A 19,838-nucleotide genomic window follows, 5' to 3' on the forward strand; every position below is an offset into this window, starting at 1 on the left:
TCGAATGTCAAGTCCGCAACGCAAGAGAGGGAGCGAGGAGGAAGGCATTTGTCAGAACTCCATGAACACGTACGCCGATTCGGCCGCCGATGCCAGCGCGCAGAGCGAAGGGGGGAACTTTCTGGAGGCTCGCTGAGCGACTGGGGAAGTCCGAGGTTGAGAGTAAGCAGGGCTGCCGAACGAGCCCAGGGTTTATGCAGGGTCCAGCCAAGCAGCAATGATACATTGCACCGGAGGAGAAGGACACGGGGGAACGGGAGAGAAGAAAAGTGGTCGAAATGGGAGCACGGAACCAGAATGAAAGGGGGGAAGAAGAGGATAGATTGGACCCACTAAAACCTGCAATCTGAGCTGGAGAATCAAAACATCCCCGATATGTATAACTGTACATAACTACATAGAAAGAGATGGGATCAAGGAGGGAGACAGCAATGGAGAATGAGAATGAAGGGGGGGGGGGGGGAATAAAGCCCACTGAACATGTTCCAGTGTCTCTGCCAGAGAACCAAAAAAAGAAAAGAAAGCGAGAGGTCAGTCCAGATGCCGTTCACTGACTGTTCACATGTGGTCCGACTTCTCTGGAGCGGAGGGGGCGGAGACGTCGGCGAAGAAGGAGGTGGTGTCGAAGGAGGAGGTCGTGACGGTGGGCGGTGGTTTGACTTTAATCAGATTATGTGAGGCAGAACCTGGACCTGTGGCTGGCAGATGTTGGACAGGTGGGGAGTCAACATTCCAGGAGGTCTGCAAGTGGGGCCAGAGGTCAAGAGGTGAAGCTCCCGCGTACTGTTCGGAAGCTTCCGCGATAGAGATCCAGCTGTATCAGAGCTGAGGTATTGATCACTCTATTTGACAGGTAGCAAGATCTTCCTCCACAAGCCTCTGTGTCTTGGCTCAGTCGGCTGAAGAGGAGCAGCCTGCAGGCCCGGCCCTCCACAGCCGGCTCAGCCACTCGGAGGTGCCCTCGCTCTGCCTCTTCTTCTTCTTCTTCTTCTCCTCCAGTGGTACTGCAGTTTGCGTGCAGAAAACATGCAGGCAGCCATGTGGTGTGTATCTGCGTTGAGCTCTGGGCTTAGCACTGGGGGTGCGGGGAGAAATGTGGGCTCAGAGCAGGAGAAGTGAAGGAAATGAAAAGCCTAGCTGGTTCCCAAGTGGGACAGGAGTCCGATGAGAAGCAGGAAGATGTAAGAGGAAACGTTTCCCCGCACACTGCCACTGATTTCAGAAAACAAGGCTATAAAACTGTAAAGATTTTACTGGCTTAAAATACAGAATTATAAAGACCTGATTACTAAATATGTTGCAACTTCAACAAATAATTATTCGAGAGTTAGATAGACGATCGGTACAACTCTCACATCTGTCCGCTAAACATGAAGCCCAGCAGCCGGTTAGCTTAGCGTAGCATTAAAGCTATCTTATCTCTGTCCAAAGGTACTACTAGCACCTCTAAACTCTCACTTATTAAAACCTTATATGTTCTTTATTAAACATGTCCAAAACCCCCACACAGAACAGTCAGCTAGCTCGCTGTTTTGCCTTGTTTCCAGTCTTTGTACTAAGCTAAGCTAACCGGCTTCTGGCGGCAAAAGGAATGACTTCATGCCCAGCCATGCCTCCATTCCAGTAGCTTCTGTAACACAATGCAATTTGTTATTGAGCATTTTTCTTTCTTTTTTTTCTGCGCCGCAGAGCACACATAGGCCACTGTATGAAATATTGACACATTGATTCTATTATAAATATTATACACGTTATTCATGCGCAAGCATTACGCGCATCTTAGTAGCATATGTGTGTGTGTGTGCATCAGAGAGCGCGGCCGGTGCATGTAAGCAGATCCAAGTACCTTTGTACCTTTGTAAAGCCAGTCTTTATGCTAAGCTAAGCTAAGGCTGCTGGCTGTGGCTTCATATTAAGTGTGTGGACATGAGTGGTATCGATCTTCTCATCTAACTCTTGGCACAAAAGTGTGTTTCCCCCCAAAAAAAGGTTCTGCACTTTCCCCACACGATAAAACACAAAATAAAGAGCACACTCAACGTGAGGGCACTTATGTGGAACCAGGCAATTTGAAGGTACGTAGAATAAGTGCGTCTTGCCAAAAAATGAAAAAAAGCACTGTATTAGTGTGTGAACCCCTCATTATCAAATGGCATGAAAACACAAAACAGCATTCTTGGCATTGGAGCAACAGACAAAAAAAGGAACTTTTATCTGGATAGCGGTGGGATAGTTTTCACCATTGCCGTGTCTTTTGATGCCACTGCCAACAACAACCGCTTGCTGCGGCTCAATGTGCCAACCAGAGATCGAGCGGAGCGAACAGTGGACCGGGCTGATAAGGAGGCGTCTCGGTCGGAGCTGACTGGGCCACACTCCGATGAAATCTGGAGGGTTTGGTCTGCTGATAAGCTGACAAGAACTTCATCATCTGCACTTTCATCCTCCTCCTCCCGTCAGTGACCCACATCCAACTCTAGATTCCACAACGTTTTGCTGGAGTTATTGCTTGGTTTCTATTATGGCGTGCCAGAGGCTTTAACAGGAGACCTGAGGGTACGTTTTCAGAGCACGGATGCGAGCGCGCTGTAGCAGGTTTACACGAGTTTGTTAGTCAGTTTTGTTGCTCTCTCCGAGCCCACAGAAAGCTTTTACTGCCCTGCATGGCAGCTCACCCTCTCCCTGCTCCCCGGTGAGCGTCAATTATTCATACGCCTTGGGTAGCCAACTTGAAACCGATAACCCACATGCTATTTATACATCATTTCAAATGAACAAATACTTAACTGTGAAGTTCCAGTCTGCATAGCTGCTGCTGAGCCCAGTGAGGGAGGTAGACTGTGGGTTGGGAGGAGAGCGGGGGTCATCTGTCCATCGGGGGGGGAGAGGCTGAACCAGCAGCTGCTCACTATAGATGGGAACTCGGAAGACATTGTACCACCTGTAACTCAAATAAGGTTTTCATTCTCCTCGGAATGAATAAACGCCGGCTCAGCACCTTACAGACGTTATCCTATTACACAGGTGAAGCCCTTTTGTTCAGCTCCACAGATTGCGATCCCGTCCTTCCAGGTAGGACTCCCAGCGGGACCTGCAGTTACATAAACGTATGCCAATCACTGCACATTAAGGAAGCTTTAGTGAAGCGGCCGCATAGCTTACGAGCCACGACTCAGGCCTGCAGCTGTGTGTGCTTTGCGTTAAAAGACAAGATCTTTATCTAAGCCGAGTGTTTTAAATGCTTGGAATTTTGGAAAAACGTCACATTAATTGGACTATTTATGAAACTAGTATTTTATACCCTTTTGCTATTCAACTTGAAAAGGAAATATATGAATACGTTTGGTGCGTACTGAATGCGGAGCTTCTAGTCTTGGTGATCCATCAGTGTTCTCTTGAACATTAACTGAAATCAAACATTCACAGTCGCCCTAAACTCTGACCAAGTCACCCCCGACTCACTGCTAGGACACCACGAAGACGGCAGTGAGTCACCATAAAGAATAAAACAAACTCAATATTATATCATGGGCCAGTGTGGATTACACTGAACAGTTTTATTTGGAATATTAAGACAATGAAGCATAAGCCAAGCACCAAGACTGACAGCTACAAGTGTCGCATCATACGGCTCTTAAAAATTAACAGGTTATACTGGAAAACAGGTTTTTGTTGTCTCTTTGAATGGTGAAGCAGATACACAGAACAGACAGTGAAATGTGAACATGGTTATGCCATTTACACGCTCCAAATTCTATCAGACAGCAGAAAAAAAAAAGAAAAAGCGAGGAAAATCAGAAGATAATGGAACAGCGATATTCATCCGACAACAGCTCGCTCAGCCTGTGGCAGCGACGGAGACCCTAAGAGGGCTCTCTGTGATTGGTCGGATCAAATAAGGCGGTCTGGGAACACGGCGGTGCTGCGGAGTGACGACCATTAGTTCCCATCATTGTCAAGTGCTGTTGCCTCGGCACCCGACATCCACACAGCAACCAATGTGCACGTACAGCATTAAAGTGACAGAGGATTGCAACCATTGTTACACTACACTCCATTGCATATTAGGGAGAAGTAATAATGAAAAATAATAATTTTCATACATCTTTTATTTTCTGTTTGCATATAGCACTTAACCCAGCTTTCTAAAATATATGTGGGAACATGAAAAAAGGTGTTTAAAATATCTTTTTTGTTTGTCCACTAAGAGCTTAAACCATGATTAGTACCGAGGTGGGTGGGTGGTGGTGGTGGGGGGGGGGGGGGGGGGGGGGGTTGGGAGTCCTTCATGCAGGGATGTTGCAGTAGTTTAGCAGGACTGCTAGCGTCTCTCCTCCAGACCGGACCCAGTGGTTTCTTTCCACAAAACGAGGCTCCCATAGTGCAGCTAAATGGTGTCATGCTAATGACAATGTACGGTCAAAATAGTTCAATTCACGGCATTTTATTTTCCTGAAGAACATAGAATATGAATATACACGTAAACACCCATCTTGGCGCCCCCACCCCCTATTTTTCCAGGGGTGGGGGGTGACACAGAAAGGTGGTGCTGGCTAAATGTGGTCCATGTTTACACATCCCTTTGCTTCGGTTGGGGGAGGGGCGGATGTGTGTCAATACCTGGGTGGGTAGTGCAGGTGCGAGTGAGAGCCAGTGTGTGGAAAATGTGTGTGTTCCAGTTAAAGCACCACAGAAGAATAAAAACATCCTTTCATCAGGCTCCTATTACATCACTTCTATCATTCATCATACATACAATGTGTTGTTTTATTTCCCCTCTTCTAAATCTACGGGGTTTATATGGCAAACGTATGCTAGGGTTAATGTCGGATATTTCCCATGGGGAAAAACTGGGTTGAGAGGGTCCCGGGACTCTCCTCGCAATGGGCCTGCCTGAGAATAAGGGGGGGCGGGGGGGGGGGGGGCGGCAGACAGGCATCGTTCATAGGAGTCAGCGTCATCGCCCCTCACAGTCCACTCTGCGTCCCGTCCACTGAAACCCTCTGTCCAAACACTGATACACAGCCGCATATAGAAGGGAAATGGGTTTTTTCAAGACCGCCGGCTTTCTCCTAACACTCGCGCAAGTATCACTCCCGTTTTGAGCTAAAAACACAAAACTGTCAAATATTTGGACAGTAGGACATTCTCAGTTTGAGCTCGGTAGTGCAGCATGTTGGTAAAAAAGGTTAAAGTGACAACTCTGCTTTTATTCAGGCGTATAGAGCGGGTAGCTCTTTTCATATCTAATCCCCCAAGTTCAGTCAAAGCAGGCCAACAACGATCGATAACACACAGACAAGACAACCAATGAAGCTCCTGGCTGGCATAGTCACCTGACCTCAGTCCAAATGAGGACGTTTTACTTGCACGAGTCTAGAAAATGACCAGAATATAGAGCAAAGGCATCGCAGGCCTTAGATAAAGTGTCCGCTCATGTTTACGCACGATAGAATTCAATTGCAAAAGACGAATTCTTAGTATGACGACACAAGTTTGTTTTGTTTCTAAAAGTAAAATGTCAACAGATACGGATCAAAGCCTTAAGTTGTCACTCAGGCCAACTTTTCATTTCACATCCAATATGCTGGAGCCAACAAAAAACATGTCGCTGTCCTCATACTTGCAGACTGCACCGTCAAACACAAATACGCAATTAAAGTGCTTTTTTACTTCAACAAATCCCAATCCCTCTCTGTTGCCGCAAACAGGAAGCCACGGCTCCATAACTCCTCCTCCTCCTCGGCACTAACTTTAGCCCAACATTGCTCTGACGGGGTTGGATAGAGCGCAGCGCGGGTAGGACAAGCGGGCCTTAGTTCCCTCCACGTCACCTCCATATCAGCACAGTGATGTTAGGGGTGTGGCCAGATGGGGAGAGAGAGCGAGCAGTTGGGTAATAAAAAAAAAGGCCTCCCTCAGCCACACGGCAGCCATGAGGCAACACAGAGCTGCCCTTTTAGTACCCAGTAAATTTATATCCCCAACATGGTAAAATTAGCCTGTGATTAGTGCCTGCAAGTGGGGTGAGGCACTGCAAGGAGTTGTTTGCTATTGCTAGGCAGTAGCGTGGATAGACCGGTGACATCGAGCAACACAGTGTGATAGTGTATTTGACAGTGTGGATGCTTAAAAACTCCCGAAACACGAAAAGTGCAAGCGACTCAAATGTCGACCGTCTGCCCCTCACTAACACACACACACACACACACACATGCACACACTCCTGCCACTCTGATTTAAGCTTTGTGAGAACAAAGAGCAGGGCGGTGGAAAGGGTTCGAGATGTTGGTCTAATCTGTTTGCAGAAATGCAATAAGTAGAGAAAGTAAAGTGTTGGTGAGAATCGACAAAAGTTGACCCTTACACCGACAAAAATGATCTTTTAACACCTGCATATAAATGTGTCTTGTTTCCTGCCTGATAAACAAGAGAAAAGAGGATAATAGTTCAGCAGTGTTGAATTTCAGGGTGTCTGTGTATAAATTTACAAAGACGAGCAGTGGTATGTAAATCTGAAATGTAATCATAACACCATCGGGCACATTAAAAAGCCTAAGCCTGCTCGTTATTACACAGCTGTGTGCGGGAGCTTTGGTCACAGGCTCAGATATTCACGGCAAAGAAACACTCGACGTTTGTTCGTGATTCATCCTCGGACGAGAAGGACAATAACCTTTAACGTGTGTGCACGCGCAAACTAAAACAAAAGGAACTGTTTCAGCTTCAATGTATTTTAGTTTCACACTTCACCTGTTGCGTCTACATGCTTTAAGTTAATCGTGTTTGTTTGGAAACATGTCGTAAGGGATCCGCTCTGCTCGTGTCAGACCATCTCATCCTCCCAAAGTCATCTCAAAACATCAACTAAGTTCTTTCTTTTTCTTTTCAAAAAGCCAGGTAACGTTATTATTATTACTACTACAAAGAGTTAAAACTAACACTGCTGCTGATGAACAAAATTCTCACAGTAAAGAGTCTAGGATCCGTACGTGTGACGACCTGCACGTGTGAGAGCTGGATATCGATTGGTCGACCACTGAAAGATGCTACAGTTGGGCTGGCATTGGACCCACTAACAGCCTAATACTACAGGCCATAATGTGCGAGATGTAACTAACGTACAATTTATTTCAATAATCTGTCAACGCTCAAACCGACGTAGCACCGCTGAAATGTTATCCGTTACAAAAACCTCCAGCATGCACCATGAGTAGGTGAGCCGGTATTCTCTCCAGTCTCATTCGATGGCCTCCGAGTGGACAGAGTTTAAAACAGCTCCTGCTGAAGGTTTTGGACTACAAAGCAACTAATTGCTATGGAACAGGATATATGGTTCTCTGAAAGGCACATCGGTCACACTTATTTCCTCACAATGAGAACAAACACAGACATGACTGGCTGGCCACCAGTGTTTTTGTCCCGAGTAACCCAGCCAAAATCATTCAGGTTACATAACTGAAGCTCTCAGAGATATGCCGACCTCTCCAGAGTAGTGCTGCCTGTGCTCAGAGCTATAACCAGGGACTGTGAGGGGACGTGTTGGGGGTTGAGACGTACATCACCTCTTTCCTGTGATCTTCATTGAAAACACATTTGAACATGTTTCATGAAAGAAATATAAATTAAGGTGGAAAAGGGTACAGCAAACTAATCATGGGAGTTGTAGTTTGGTCTTTGAAGTATCATGAGGTGAGCAGTCAGCCCGTTTCCAAACGAGCTTTCATAGTTCAAGCAGATCGATTCAGTCATTTTGAATTTTTGGCTTCACCTACAGCTCATCACGCGTGCCCTCGGTCCCTCTGAGGAGACTTGTTAGCATTACTTACTGTAACTAACCAAAGTTCATAGCAATCTGCACAAGTGTCTGGTGAAGATAACTATCGAACTGGGACACGCAGATTCCACCAAAAGATAGCAACTGAAGGACGCGGGTGTAAAACGTAAGACACCGGACTGCTAGAATGTTACCCTGGGAGCTAAATTGCATTGGGGGAGAAATTAACTGTGTGAATGTATGCACAGTGAAGAACTGTCTGACAGCTGCGACAACCGCAACTACGGCAAGAATCGTTCGGGACAGATTGTAAGAAAATATTCTGTTTTGAAAGCAATGGACGCACAATGGAAATAAAGTTGACACGTTCCGCTTGCTCACTAAATAGGACACAGTAGACGGATTAATCATTCACCATTACTGCTTAACGAGGAACTAAGTTTTTTTTTCTTTAAAAAGGACAAATCTATAGTCCTTAGAGAGCATTTCATTTCCCTGATGTGCTGTCCTGAACTCTGTGGACCCTCTCAGAATCTGTCCCTGGCTTAGCTGATGCTCGTGCGTGCAAAGAGATGGCAAAGAATGTGCCTTATGTAGCTCCATCCATGGGACAAGCTCTGACTGCAATAAAATAATAGCATCTCCAGATGCCCTCTCAACCCACACACACACACACACACACCTTAAAACCCTCTTGGGAAGGTGCTCCACTAGGTGCTTTAGCTAAGGAAGAAAAAAGAAAAAAATAGAGAAAGCACAAAGTGAACTGTACAATGTAGCCATGTGGGCCTAAATAGCATTTTGGGATACGGGGAGGCATGCAGGCAAGTCTACAGGCAGGGTGATGTTGTGGGATCAGGCAGACATTTAGCACAAAGCAGGCAAAAAAAGACACAAAGCACTGATATTTGTGCCTTCCCTCCCTGTCAAAAAAACCTGTTCAACAAAAACATGTGCTTGCCAGACAGCGTTATACTGAATATAATCATATGTATTTTCTGTGATGTAAGTATTAACTAAAACAAAGATTAGAATGAATCTTGTATAGCTTGTTACATTTAAATCCCACCCCTCGCCAGAAAGAGGGCCATGTCAGTATAGCATCTAATTGGCTAATGAGGAATTTCTTCTTTTTTTTTTCCTTTTAAGTTCTGTAATCCTCCTGCAGTGTGTGTACAGGCAATGAAGAAGCCCACCCTATTTGACCTTGAGTGGCGGTTCCCTCTCCAGCCAGCGAACTCGTACTTTCTGTTTATAGTGATACTCCTTGAGGAAGTCCTGCAGGGCAGGGGGCAGCGGCAGAGCGCCGATACCATCGTAAGTGGTCCAGCGGCAGATGGCGGCTCGTGCCAGGTGCTGCAGGCCAAAGGGAAAGGTCCGATGGAGAGGCGCTGTGAGCAACGGTTCAAAAAACATGCAGGCGCTGGGGTCCTTGTAGTGCTCCAGCAGTCCTGTGACGGTGGAAGAGTGGAAAACACAAGGGTCGTGAGCGTCGAAGCTGAAGTTGTGGTTCCACTGCTCGATGCGGGCGTGCAGCGAGCGGTTGTAACGGCGGAAGCTAACGGAGAAGAGGTAGTCCTCCTGGGCCGAGTCGCGCAGCAGGAAGGTGCCCTCGGGCCGTCCGTCCAGCAGTGCCTCGGCCTCGTAGCGGTCCATCACGCCCCAGTAGCAGGGCAGCGCTGTGATCTGCTGTAGGTCCGGCACCAGGCAGTGGATGTAGTCTATCTGAGTGTGAACCTTCCAGGGTCCCGGCTGCTGCCTGCTCAGGTGACCGTCCCCAGAGGCGTGCCTCTGCTTGGGCCTCCGGGCCTGCAGACAGAGGGTGGTCGAATCCTCCTCTGAGTCACAGTCCTGGGCTGACGCTGCAGCCCCCAACACTGGACCGCAGGCCCCTGATGATCCAGCGGCCACAGAGCTGACGGCCCCTGAGGCCCGGCCGTCCCCGGAGGACTCTCCTATGCTAGGAGCCATCTTTGGTCCCAGTTTGTAGAGAGAGGAGCCCGGCACTGAGGCCTCCAGGGTGTGGATCTGTGCGTTAGGTGGTGGGTCCACACCTTCCTCGATACTAAGTCGGCGGCGCTCGCGTAGGCGTTCCTCCTCGTCCTCGGGTGATGCGTGGGCCGGGTCAAAGGCGTCCAGCAGGGCAGTGGAGGAATGCGGGCTGACCGGTGCCGTGTGCTGCTTGATCAGGTGCCACTTGTGTGCGAGGTCTGAGCCTGGCGGGAAGGGACAGGTCTCCAGCATGAGCTCCGTCAGGTGAATCTTCCGTTTGGAGGTGACGGGGTTCTTGGATGAGCGAGAGCGTCTGCGAGCGGGCAGCGGTAAGCACAGCCCTACTGTATCGCTGAGCCGCTGGCGCAGAGACCGAGCGTTCAGACTGCGTCCTCCGGACACAGAGTCGCACATCTCCTGGATGGAGCCGACCCCGTAACGCATGTCCCTACGATTCCCGCTCCCCCGGAGGCGCCCAGACCGCCTATCTGCCTCCAGAGAGCTCTGGGTTTTGTTGGAAAACGAGTGTTTTTTCTTGCCCCCCCATGGGGCATGACGGGAATAGGAGTCTCTCCGGGCCATGGGTACGCCCCCCAATCGCCCCCGCACATCCTCTGTGTCCTTGTCGATTGTAATCTCCACTATCTGAGGGATGTCCGACACACAGTTATGGTGCCGACGTCCCACCGTTGCCATCGGCACTGGCAGGAGGCTCCGTGATGGGCTGGAGGCTCCCGATGCCGGGGCCTCACCTGAGGAGACCTCTCCTAGGCCGAGCTCCACCACGCAGTGGACGGCATCGGCCTCAGTCCTGCTCTCACTGGGTCCTGAACTGTTGTTGTGAAAGAGTGTCTGGCATTTGCTCTTCAGGTTGCTCCACATGTTGCCCACTTTCTTCATCAACAGGAGTCCCCGGGACCTGAAGATGACAGGAGACAAAAATTTGAAAAATCTCGCAACAGCAACTGGCGCCTACATTTAACACCGAGGCACAAGCTGCATAAAGAGTGTCCTACATTGAAATTCCCCAGACTACTGTGTATCTAGTAATTTGACATGGCGAGAGCATAACGGTCTGAGAGGTGGCTGAGCTTGAGTAGTTGGAACAGCGGAGTTCGGAGTTGCCAGGCAGACGTGCAGGGACACAAGGCCACAGCTATAAATGAACCCAGGATCTGCTCACAGCTGATCTGCTGGTATGTACTGTATTACAGAGCCAGTCTAGACCTGACCAAGAACTTTCCCTGTAACAGCAGCAGATAGGGCAGATGTATATGCACATACACACTCCCGTATGCCGTTGATTTATTGCTCTATTACAATTTGACAAGGATTTGGGAGTAGTCGCGTCGAACTGCGTTCAAAAGGTGCGAATTTTACAGAGAACCAAGTCGCCACAGGTAGGTGGTCTGCCAAGCACGAAGCGCTGAATGACTCTAAAACGCAACGTTTCATTTCCAAGTTCAGACACCGTTTCTAGTTGGTGTTGCCAATCCACAATCCCTGCAGCAAACAGCTAGATAACGGAATAATCAATATGCAAAATATCCAAAACCACATGCCTTGCAAGTCTTCAAACTTATGTTTTAGCCATTTCCTATAAGTGACTTCGAACAAGTTTTGACATTCATCACTTGAAGTAATTGTAACTAGAAATGCACCGACCGATTAGCCGCCGTCACCAGCTGATCAGCCAAGAACAGTCATCGGCCAATCGTCTGTTACAGCCCAGTCGATTTTTTGTGGGTTCAAATGGTTGATTAACGCACAGTTGTGTGGGTTGGGCAGTGCGGATTGGCTAACAGCTCGTATTAAAAAACCCTGACCGGTGCATCACACAGCGTGGAAGTTTTGATGCAGCCTAAATTACATTGGATAGATATGTTGCGCCTGTAAAACATGGAGGAGAACGTGGGATAAACTGCAATTGGATTTTCAATTGGATTTTATTTGGCCTGTCTGTGCAATTTTGGACAAAATGAATAGTCATTGTTTAATTTTGAAAATACACAATTACATTTTGAAGTTTCCATGAAAAAAAGTTACAAAAATGTTATGTATGCGGTCAATTATAATTCTTCGAAAACATTGCAATCAGCCAAGAAACTTGAAATTGATGCAATTGTAACTGATGATGATGACCGCATCAATAAGATACAGTACGTTATAAGAACATGCACTCCAATTATGGGAGTTTTTGCTGAATATTTAAATCCATAAACCCGTCAGCATGAATTGCATGTGCCATTTAACAAGTTATGGCCCACAACAAAGTAGGTTGGACCCTCTGTAGCTGGTCCCCCCCCCCCCCACACATCTACCTCTGGCAGATGTGGGGTGTAAAAGCAGCTATCCAACTACCGTGCATCCTATCGCCCTGCCTACAGAGGGAAGTTTTCTGTGCAACGTTCATTAAGACATTATGGATGTGCACAGTCAGCTTAGAGACACGGGTTCTGTGTTACACAGGAAACCAGACTGGTCTTTAAGCACATGACTGATTAAGTTGATCTGCTTAGGCTATCATTAACAAACTCATGACGTCTGCGTCATCCCCTTTATTGATCTGCTCTGTATACACAAAAGATGACATCTCTCCACTTGACAGTCATTGGATGTTTACATTAAACTACAAAAAACAGCATGTAATACACAATGCTACGAAAAAATGATATTATTCACACGATTAAGCTGCATCAGCAAATGACTCATTTGCTGAGGTTTCTCTCCTGTTCCGTGCTCCATGCATATCTGCACAATAAGCCTGAGTGAGTGTTGGAAGTTCTTTGGATTGTTGGCTTCGCGTTAGCAAGTGCTAATGAATAAGCATCGCTAGCTTAGTCCGCCGGACGTCCCTCTGCTAGAACCTCCTCTGTGTCCCAGTGTTTCAGAACTGTGTTTAAAAACGTCATCTCTGCTATAAACAATGAAGCCAACGTCATCTCTGCCACACACCCACACACACTTCAGTTTGGTGTTAAGTGCTGCAAGCTGTGGCAAGGAGCTCATTTGCTACTAGATTTGATCTCAAAATGATCACTTCTGATGCATATATATTTGATTTTCATCTTATCACTTGTAGTGTCATAGTGACGGGTCTGCAACGTCACGCAAAACCCCGTCACAGAGCTTTAGTCATACAACTTGCAAAGACCTATTAATCAAGCACTGGTCATATCCACAATCAATAATTAAAAATGTAATAAGTACAAAATGTGTGTTTTTAATATTGTAACAATTAAAATGAGCCTATTTTCTTGCTATGCACAATTAAACAATTACATTTCTGATTTAAATATACAAACACGAAGCAACATGACAAGACTTGCTACTCCTGCTTTAACAAATCCTTTGACACATCTCCTTTTTATGATCATTGCGAATTTGTCATTGATGAATTGATGCATTTGAACGATAGCCTTCAAGCTCCCCGAAGTCCTGATGACAGGCTTTGTTATAATTTAACAATTATATAATGTACTTATTAGAAATAGTATACTGAGCATAGTAAAAGCAGCAGTGTCCATGAACGGGCTAGATAAAGGTGAGAGGAGCCGACACAAGTTTGGCTGAAGTCAAACCTGCACCACGTCATCGTGGTAAGCGACACCTTATATTGTGCCTTTCCTGTTGTATGGAAAAAAACTGGCTCTGTGCCCACAGCACAGGCTCCCATTATTCCTCACGTAATGGCAAGAATCCACAGTGCACGGGACCTCAGCTGTCCTATGGATGCGCAAATTATACCGTGCAAATCAATAAGCAAATGTTATTCAAGATGCGACTTAAAGGAACAGTGTGTAGCATTTAGGGGGAGCTATTGACAGAAATGGAATATAATAATTGTGTATTCTTTAGTACCGGTATATATCACCACCTGAAAATTACCTTTTTTTTTATCGTTACCTTAGAATGAGCAGTTTCTAGCAACATACAGTGCCACCATGTTTCTACAGTAGCCCAGAATGGACAAACCAAACACTGGCTCTAAATAAAGTAATTGGCATTTACACATCGGCCGCCGTAGTTCTCCTCCACTCTTAGCGAATGAGCAAACTTTAAGTTGGTTGCAATCTGAAATCTCAGTGCTAGGACCGTCAAAATTGTCCAAAAGTGATGTTCAAATATTCGTTATTAGAAAACACATGTTTGAACTACTACTGTTTTTGTGCATTATTTCTATGACACCATGTCCTAACTGGTAGCCTCAGCGCTTATTTAGGATAGGTACGTGGTCATCACAGTTGTTAAATTATTTCTTGTTTCGCTTGTCCGGTCGTTTTGATAATATGCTAAATTTGATCTCAAATGTGAGCCTCAATAAATTTAAATTATACTATTATTTTGCCTTAGGACTTTAATAGTTGTAAATGAATTTAAAGGTTCAGTCCAAAGGTTCTAGCCACAGTCTGAGTGATTATTGACACTTCCTTGAAAGTTATTGAAGTGAGAGTTCAGCATAGTGGCTAAATGGCATGTTAATAGTTTTGACTTCTCTTCATAAAACTTAAGACAATCACAGCTTTCATCAAAAGGAGCAACATGGCTCAGGATGTAATTAAACTATGCGTCTAGCCAATCAGATTTTATAAAGCAAAACATGCAGTCAACCGTCTCATTCGTCTAAGTTATTGTTGTGTAAAAAGTCTCACCAGCCAGGGCCGGAATTTGCCAGCATTTGCCTTGATTCTGTAATCGTACTGCAAACATGAAAACACTGACCTAGGAACGAAAACTGCATGTTCAACGGTCTTCCCTCAAAGATGAACTGGAATTGTGCAGCTAATATTATATCAGCTGCATCTTGAGAGGCTGAATTTTCCACCCGGGTTGAAGTGTTTTATCCCTCCGCCAGCGTTTCACCTTCACATACAAACAAGGAAGTTCCAGTGGCCACGATACACAGCTAAAAGGGTCCAGGGTCTCGAGACCTGAGTTAAATGTGCTCAAATGTATGTCTACAGCCGGCCAAACACCGCTAGGGCATATCATATTGCATATATCCACAAAGAATGAACCCTGCTCAGCTAAGATTATTTTAAACTATTGTCGCTCTATATAACGCCCTACTACTGTTGCCGTTGTTAACAATGGCCACGCAAACAGTGCGATCCAGTCCACAAACCATGTACAGCCGCCCTGAAACAGAACTAGGCTACTTCTGCTCTCCGGCAGCCCAACACACCCATTCTCCTGGGACCCCACTGATCTAAGAGAGGGCTGTAGAGAAGACAAGATTAAGGGAGGACGCCTTCTCTGCTCAGACCAGAGCTAATAATGAGATATTTGCAGCGTTTTGCATTCTGAAAGATATGTGGGAGTCTGTAAATGACGGATAAATCACACTGATTCTTCCCATCATTAAAATCTCAGAAAATATTGAAACTTTCATTCGACACAATAGGAAAAATTTCCTGTGCAAAATGATTTTCTTTGCCAAAAAACAAACTTTTCAAATAGAGGCAGAACATGCACAGTAAAATATATTCCTGCAAAACAAATTGGCATAAACAATACAAGTGTTTGAATGATCATTATTCTGTCCTTTTGTTCGTAGTTTGGGCTCAGTAGTAAATCAACGAAAATTCAAGTCAGACAGAAAACTAAGTAACTCACATTAGTTCAGAAACAAGAACTGGGAGAACATACCTTAACTTGCATTGTAAGACAAACTCTTTAAATGTGATGTTAACTACATGAAGTCATCCCTCCAATAACGTTACCAACACTGCATTCGTTTGAATATGATTTTCTCATACAGATTGACGTGGATGGTAAAGTTGCATTATACTAACGTTTAACGTTACTACCTTGACATATTATAGACACTACCAACTTAATGCCAACACAAGACACACAACTAACGAGCTCTACCGTTATTATAGCTGGTACATAGAAATGGTTTGAAGGCCTTTACGTTTCTCGAGGCCCCACTTTTCCCTGATCCCAGCAAAGTTAGCGGACTTGCTAACACGTTAACCATCCACAGCCATACCGCTAAATGTAGCTACAGCCGCGAAGACAACGTTAGCTAGGCTCAAATTTGCCAAGTTGGCATGGTGCTTTCAGTCAGAAGTATATTTGTCAGAAACATATTTCAAACGGCCCTCTATTGGTTGGCAACAGATATAAGCTATCTTAACGCGAAACGCAGACGGCTTCGCTAACTTGCGGTTCAGGCTCACGAGCTGTCAGAAATTGCTAACTGTTAGCATCTCCTAGAATGGGATTTTCAAGCGTTGCATTGGCTAAGCAGCCAGCTAGCGTTGTTAGCTTGGGAAAAAAAGCGACACAAAAATATACACAACTAAATAAAGTGGTAATGGGCTGCTTACAGATGTTTAGCAGACACATGTTACATGACTGACAAGGCGTAGTTTGTTTCTCGAATTCATATCTTACCCGTGTGCCTGTTGAAAGCCCTATTCAACAGCTCTCTTTGTCTGCAAAAAATGGCTATTTAGAGAAGTCAGGCATACATCCCCCTTGCGGACCACGGTGTTGGATGGAAGCACTAAAGGTACGCGGACACGTGATGGTATCATCCCGAATATTTGAAAATGAGTTCGTTAAATACTGATCAAAATATTTAAAAAGCTAAATTATTCTTTGAGCGCCGCGAAAACCCTGTTCTTCATCATGGTGGGGGTCTTCTTTTCTGCCGTGGTCGCTGCTGCTTGTAGCAGCCAATATGACGGCGCTCTGAGCCGGAGACGAGCGTGAGGGAAGCGGACTGACAGCGGCTCGGTCCAATGGAGGAGAGGGAAAAGACGGCCATTTCCGACGGAGCACGCGGATAGGGAATGCCCCGGAGCTGGCTCCGCATGATGGGCGTCTCGTGTCACCAATGAACGAGAGAGGAGGATGGGGCTCTCCGCTAGCAGCTACTTGGAAACGTGGAGAGGTGAACCGATGCTGGTGGTGTTACGGCCAGGCCGGACCACCGACTCACTGTCTGATGTCATCCAGGTAAGTAAGTTGGGAGTGAGGGGAACTCCAGAACGAAGAAAATTCAAAATCATTTTATTTTATAGAGATTAAAGTAAAGAGGACTACAATAAGCACACTATTCTCAGTAAATCCAACCTCCTATTATTGTCATACCCAAGGTTTGTTTTACCAAGTGGCCAAGACTAGGCCCCTTCTTGAAGAAGCTCCATGTGTCAAAATCTAGTTTTAAAGCTTAATTATTTCAGGTTTGTGCTTCAATGTTTCATATTCCAAAAACAATTTATATTTAATCAAATTTCCACACAGCCAACCTGAAGGCCAAGTAATATTCCAGCATAAAAAAACTGCACACATTGCGCAGACAGTGGACAGAAAGGGATCCAATAGCAAATTATACTCACCAGTGGCCGTTGAGCCAATTCATCTCACCATGATCATGCCTGGGAACTGTCCTCTCAGTGTCAATATAATTCCAGTGCAAAGCCGTTTATCTACGAAGAAAAAGTAAACAACTAGGCTACAAATAAATGCATTTATTTTTGGAAATGGTGGTTAAAAACCAGCGTTCCCCCCTACATCAAACAAAGTACACCAAACAAAGACACCCGCGTGGCCCTCAGGTGCTGCAGAATTAGATGTGGCACTCTGGAGCCTAGACCAGTGACTGTGTGTCGTAGCTTGTACCAAAGTAAATCTCAGGAAAATTGAAAACAAACCAAAGCAACGTTCATAGTCACTCGCACCCACACATGAGGTCATCTCCTGGAGCCGGATCATTCGCAAGCACATGACACGAGGCGTAATGGGAAGTGGAAGTGGTGTGAGTAATGCAAGTAGTGAGCTGGGGCTCACGGTGAGTTCATGGTGGAAATCACCAGCAGTCCAAACACATTAGCTTTTACATCTCCGAGCTGCTGATCCAATTTGTGCCCATCAGAGGAAATGCAAGAGAATTGCATTAGCACCGATTGTTCGGGGCCCAGGAGTGATTCACACTATTTTAGGCAACACGGAGCTCTCCTGCCAGGTCGCCGCTGTGTCGTCTGCAAACCAGTCCGCAGAACTTACTGTGTCCAGGATGATGAGATTCACTTGGATCCGAAAGACGATGCCCTGATGACAAAGCCACAGCATCACATCAGCTCTGCTATGAATGAGAAACATGTCTTCAACCAAAGAGACTTAAGTGTTCCGGCCTTCACGCCTGACTATTTATAATAAGGATTGTTTTATACAATCAAACTTCTTAGAATACTTGCAAGTGGTGGCGTGTGTATTGGGATCATTTCATCAATCCCAGAGAAGAATATGTGGAAAGTGAACTTTAATTTACTGCGGCACGCCACGAGTCTGACGTCCAAGAAACGGCGACAGATCATATAAGTGCTGACAGAGAATATTTGGAGCATGGGCAGTCGCAGAGGACACAAATAGATTTGGATACCTATCAGTCGTGATGTGGAGCTGGATGGATGCAGACCCTTGGATGGATACGTAGGATTCTTTCCATGGTGTGCAGATCACATTTCATAGTCAAATTCATGATTTATCTTCAGTACTCGTACCTCAAAGGTGTGCTTATACAGTGCATTGAATGTTTTTGTGGTAAGAAATGTGAACAAATTATGTTTGACTAGATTTGGATGATGGTATGTCCAGCTTCTCTCTTTGCAGCCCACTGAAACTGCAGGTGTAAAAAAAGCAGAGTGATTGACCGTTTTGGAATGGTGTCCGATTTAAATTCTCATTAACCTTTGCGTTTTCGATCTGACCTTATTATGAGTTATTGTGCCTCTTGTTCCTATTCACCTTGCCTGCATTTTCTCATTTTATTGCATTGTTTTGAAATTAGAATCACATTTGTGCCTAAAAATATAAATTCAAGCACATTCAGGGGCCAATGCCGATGTGCAGTTTGTGCATTGTCTTGTATGAATCTAGATGTACAGTTTCTAGGAGTTCTTTGTGTCGTGACAAAGACAAGGTTGCCATCTTGTGGCAGCAGGGTGGAAACAAAATTGCATCAACATCCAAAAATCACATGCGCTGATGATCAGTGTTGGTGTCTGAAACCCCTCAAATCTGCTGTTTCATTTCCGTAATTTCCTCCGCCAAGGAGGTTATGTTTTCAGTCTGGTTTGTTTGTTTGTCTGCTTGTCAGCAGGATTACAGGAAAAAAAACTACCAGTCAGGTAATGAAACTTGGTGGATGGGCATTATTTTTGCTTATGGATACCTTTGTGGAGGTCTGTGCTCTCTGAAGTTATTATTATTATTATTAAAAGTACTATAACAGTATATTATTATTATTTTTATCATTATTACAATCATTATTATACTCTTTGAGTGATATTTGCTAAACAGGTATCATTTTAAATTCATGCCTGCGCTCAACACAATATTTTTTTGGAATCAATTTAAGGCTAATTGTGAAAATGTCTTTCGTGAAGTAAAGAATACATTGAGTTCTCTTGTTAGGACTTTGTAGATGTGTACTGACTCTCTTTACACCTTCTGACTGTGCTGTGTTGTTACTTCTGTTCAGGTGGTACGATTCACGTCATGATTTATTAACTCATTATTGTGGAAAAAATAACACCCATTATGTTATGTGTCAAAATGCCCTATATATATATATATATTTATTTTTTATTTTTTTATTTTTTTGCACAAAGACTCGGAGCCGCAACAGAGGGGCTAAAGAGCCGCATGAGGCTCGCGAGCCGCGGGTTGCCGACCCCTGCTGTAGGTGGACATTTGACCTAAGCTGCGGATGCAGCACCTGCAGGTTGCTGGCACCGCCTCGTAAAGTTCATTCATTAATACAGCTCTCATCGAGACCAGTGAGGATGTAACGGTAGTGACCTGACCGTAAAAACATCTGGAAGATAGCAGCCGTCCTCAGGATGAGTCCATCTCCACCAGAGCTGTCGGGACATTTTGAGTGTATATACCTAAAAATACTCAATTTGCGATGGATAAAAAAAAAAGAATGTTATATCCTGTCGATTGCTGTTGCTGCTTAAATTAAAAATCGTTAAATATTTGCATGAGAGACAACACTTTTACGTCTTATTTTACCACACGTGCTCCAGTATGACTCGTCGTCTCATTACAC

At 45.3% G+C, this 19,838-nt stretch overlaps 1 protein-coding gene across 1 annotated transcript; it reads right to left on the reverse strand.

The window, feature by feature from the left end:
- Positions 1-3,520: 3,520 nt before the first annotated feature.
- Positions 3,521-16,369, reverse strand: socs5b (suppressor of cytokine signaling 5b). Its single transcript, XM_079280430.1, has 2 exons — positions 16,172-16,369; positions 3,521-10,688 (listed from the first exon to the last, which is right to left on the reverse strand). Exon 2 carries the CDS (start codon positions 10,667-10,669, stop codon positions 8,975-8,977), a length of 1,695 nt encoding a protein of 564 aa, XP_079136556.1. The 5' UTR covers positions 10,670-10,688; positions 16,172-16,369; the 3' UTR covers positions 3,521-8,974.
- Positions 16,370-19,838: the final 3,469 nt, after the last annotated feature.

This window comes from Melanostigma gelatinosum (assembly GCF_949748355.1).
Source record: "Melanostigma gelatinosum genome assembly, chromosome: 12".
Lineage (NCBI taxonomy): Eukaryota > Metazoa > Chordata > Actinopteri > Perciformes > Zoarcidae > Melanostigma > Melanostigma gelatinosum.

Coding starts and splice junctions, on each gene's coding strand:
- socs5b (XM_079280430.1), bottom strand. CDS start 10,669: ATGAAGAAAGTGGGCAACATGTGGAGCAACCTGAAGAGCAAATGCCAG.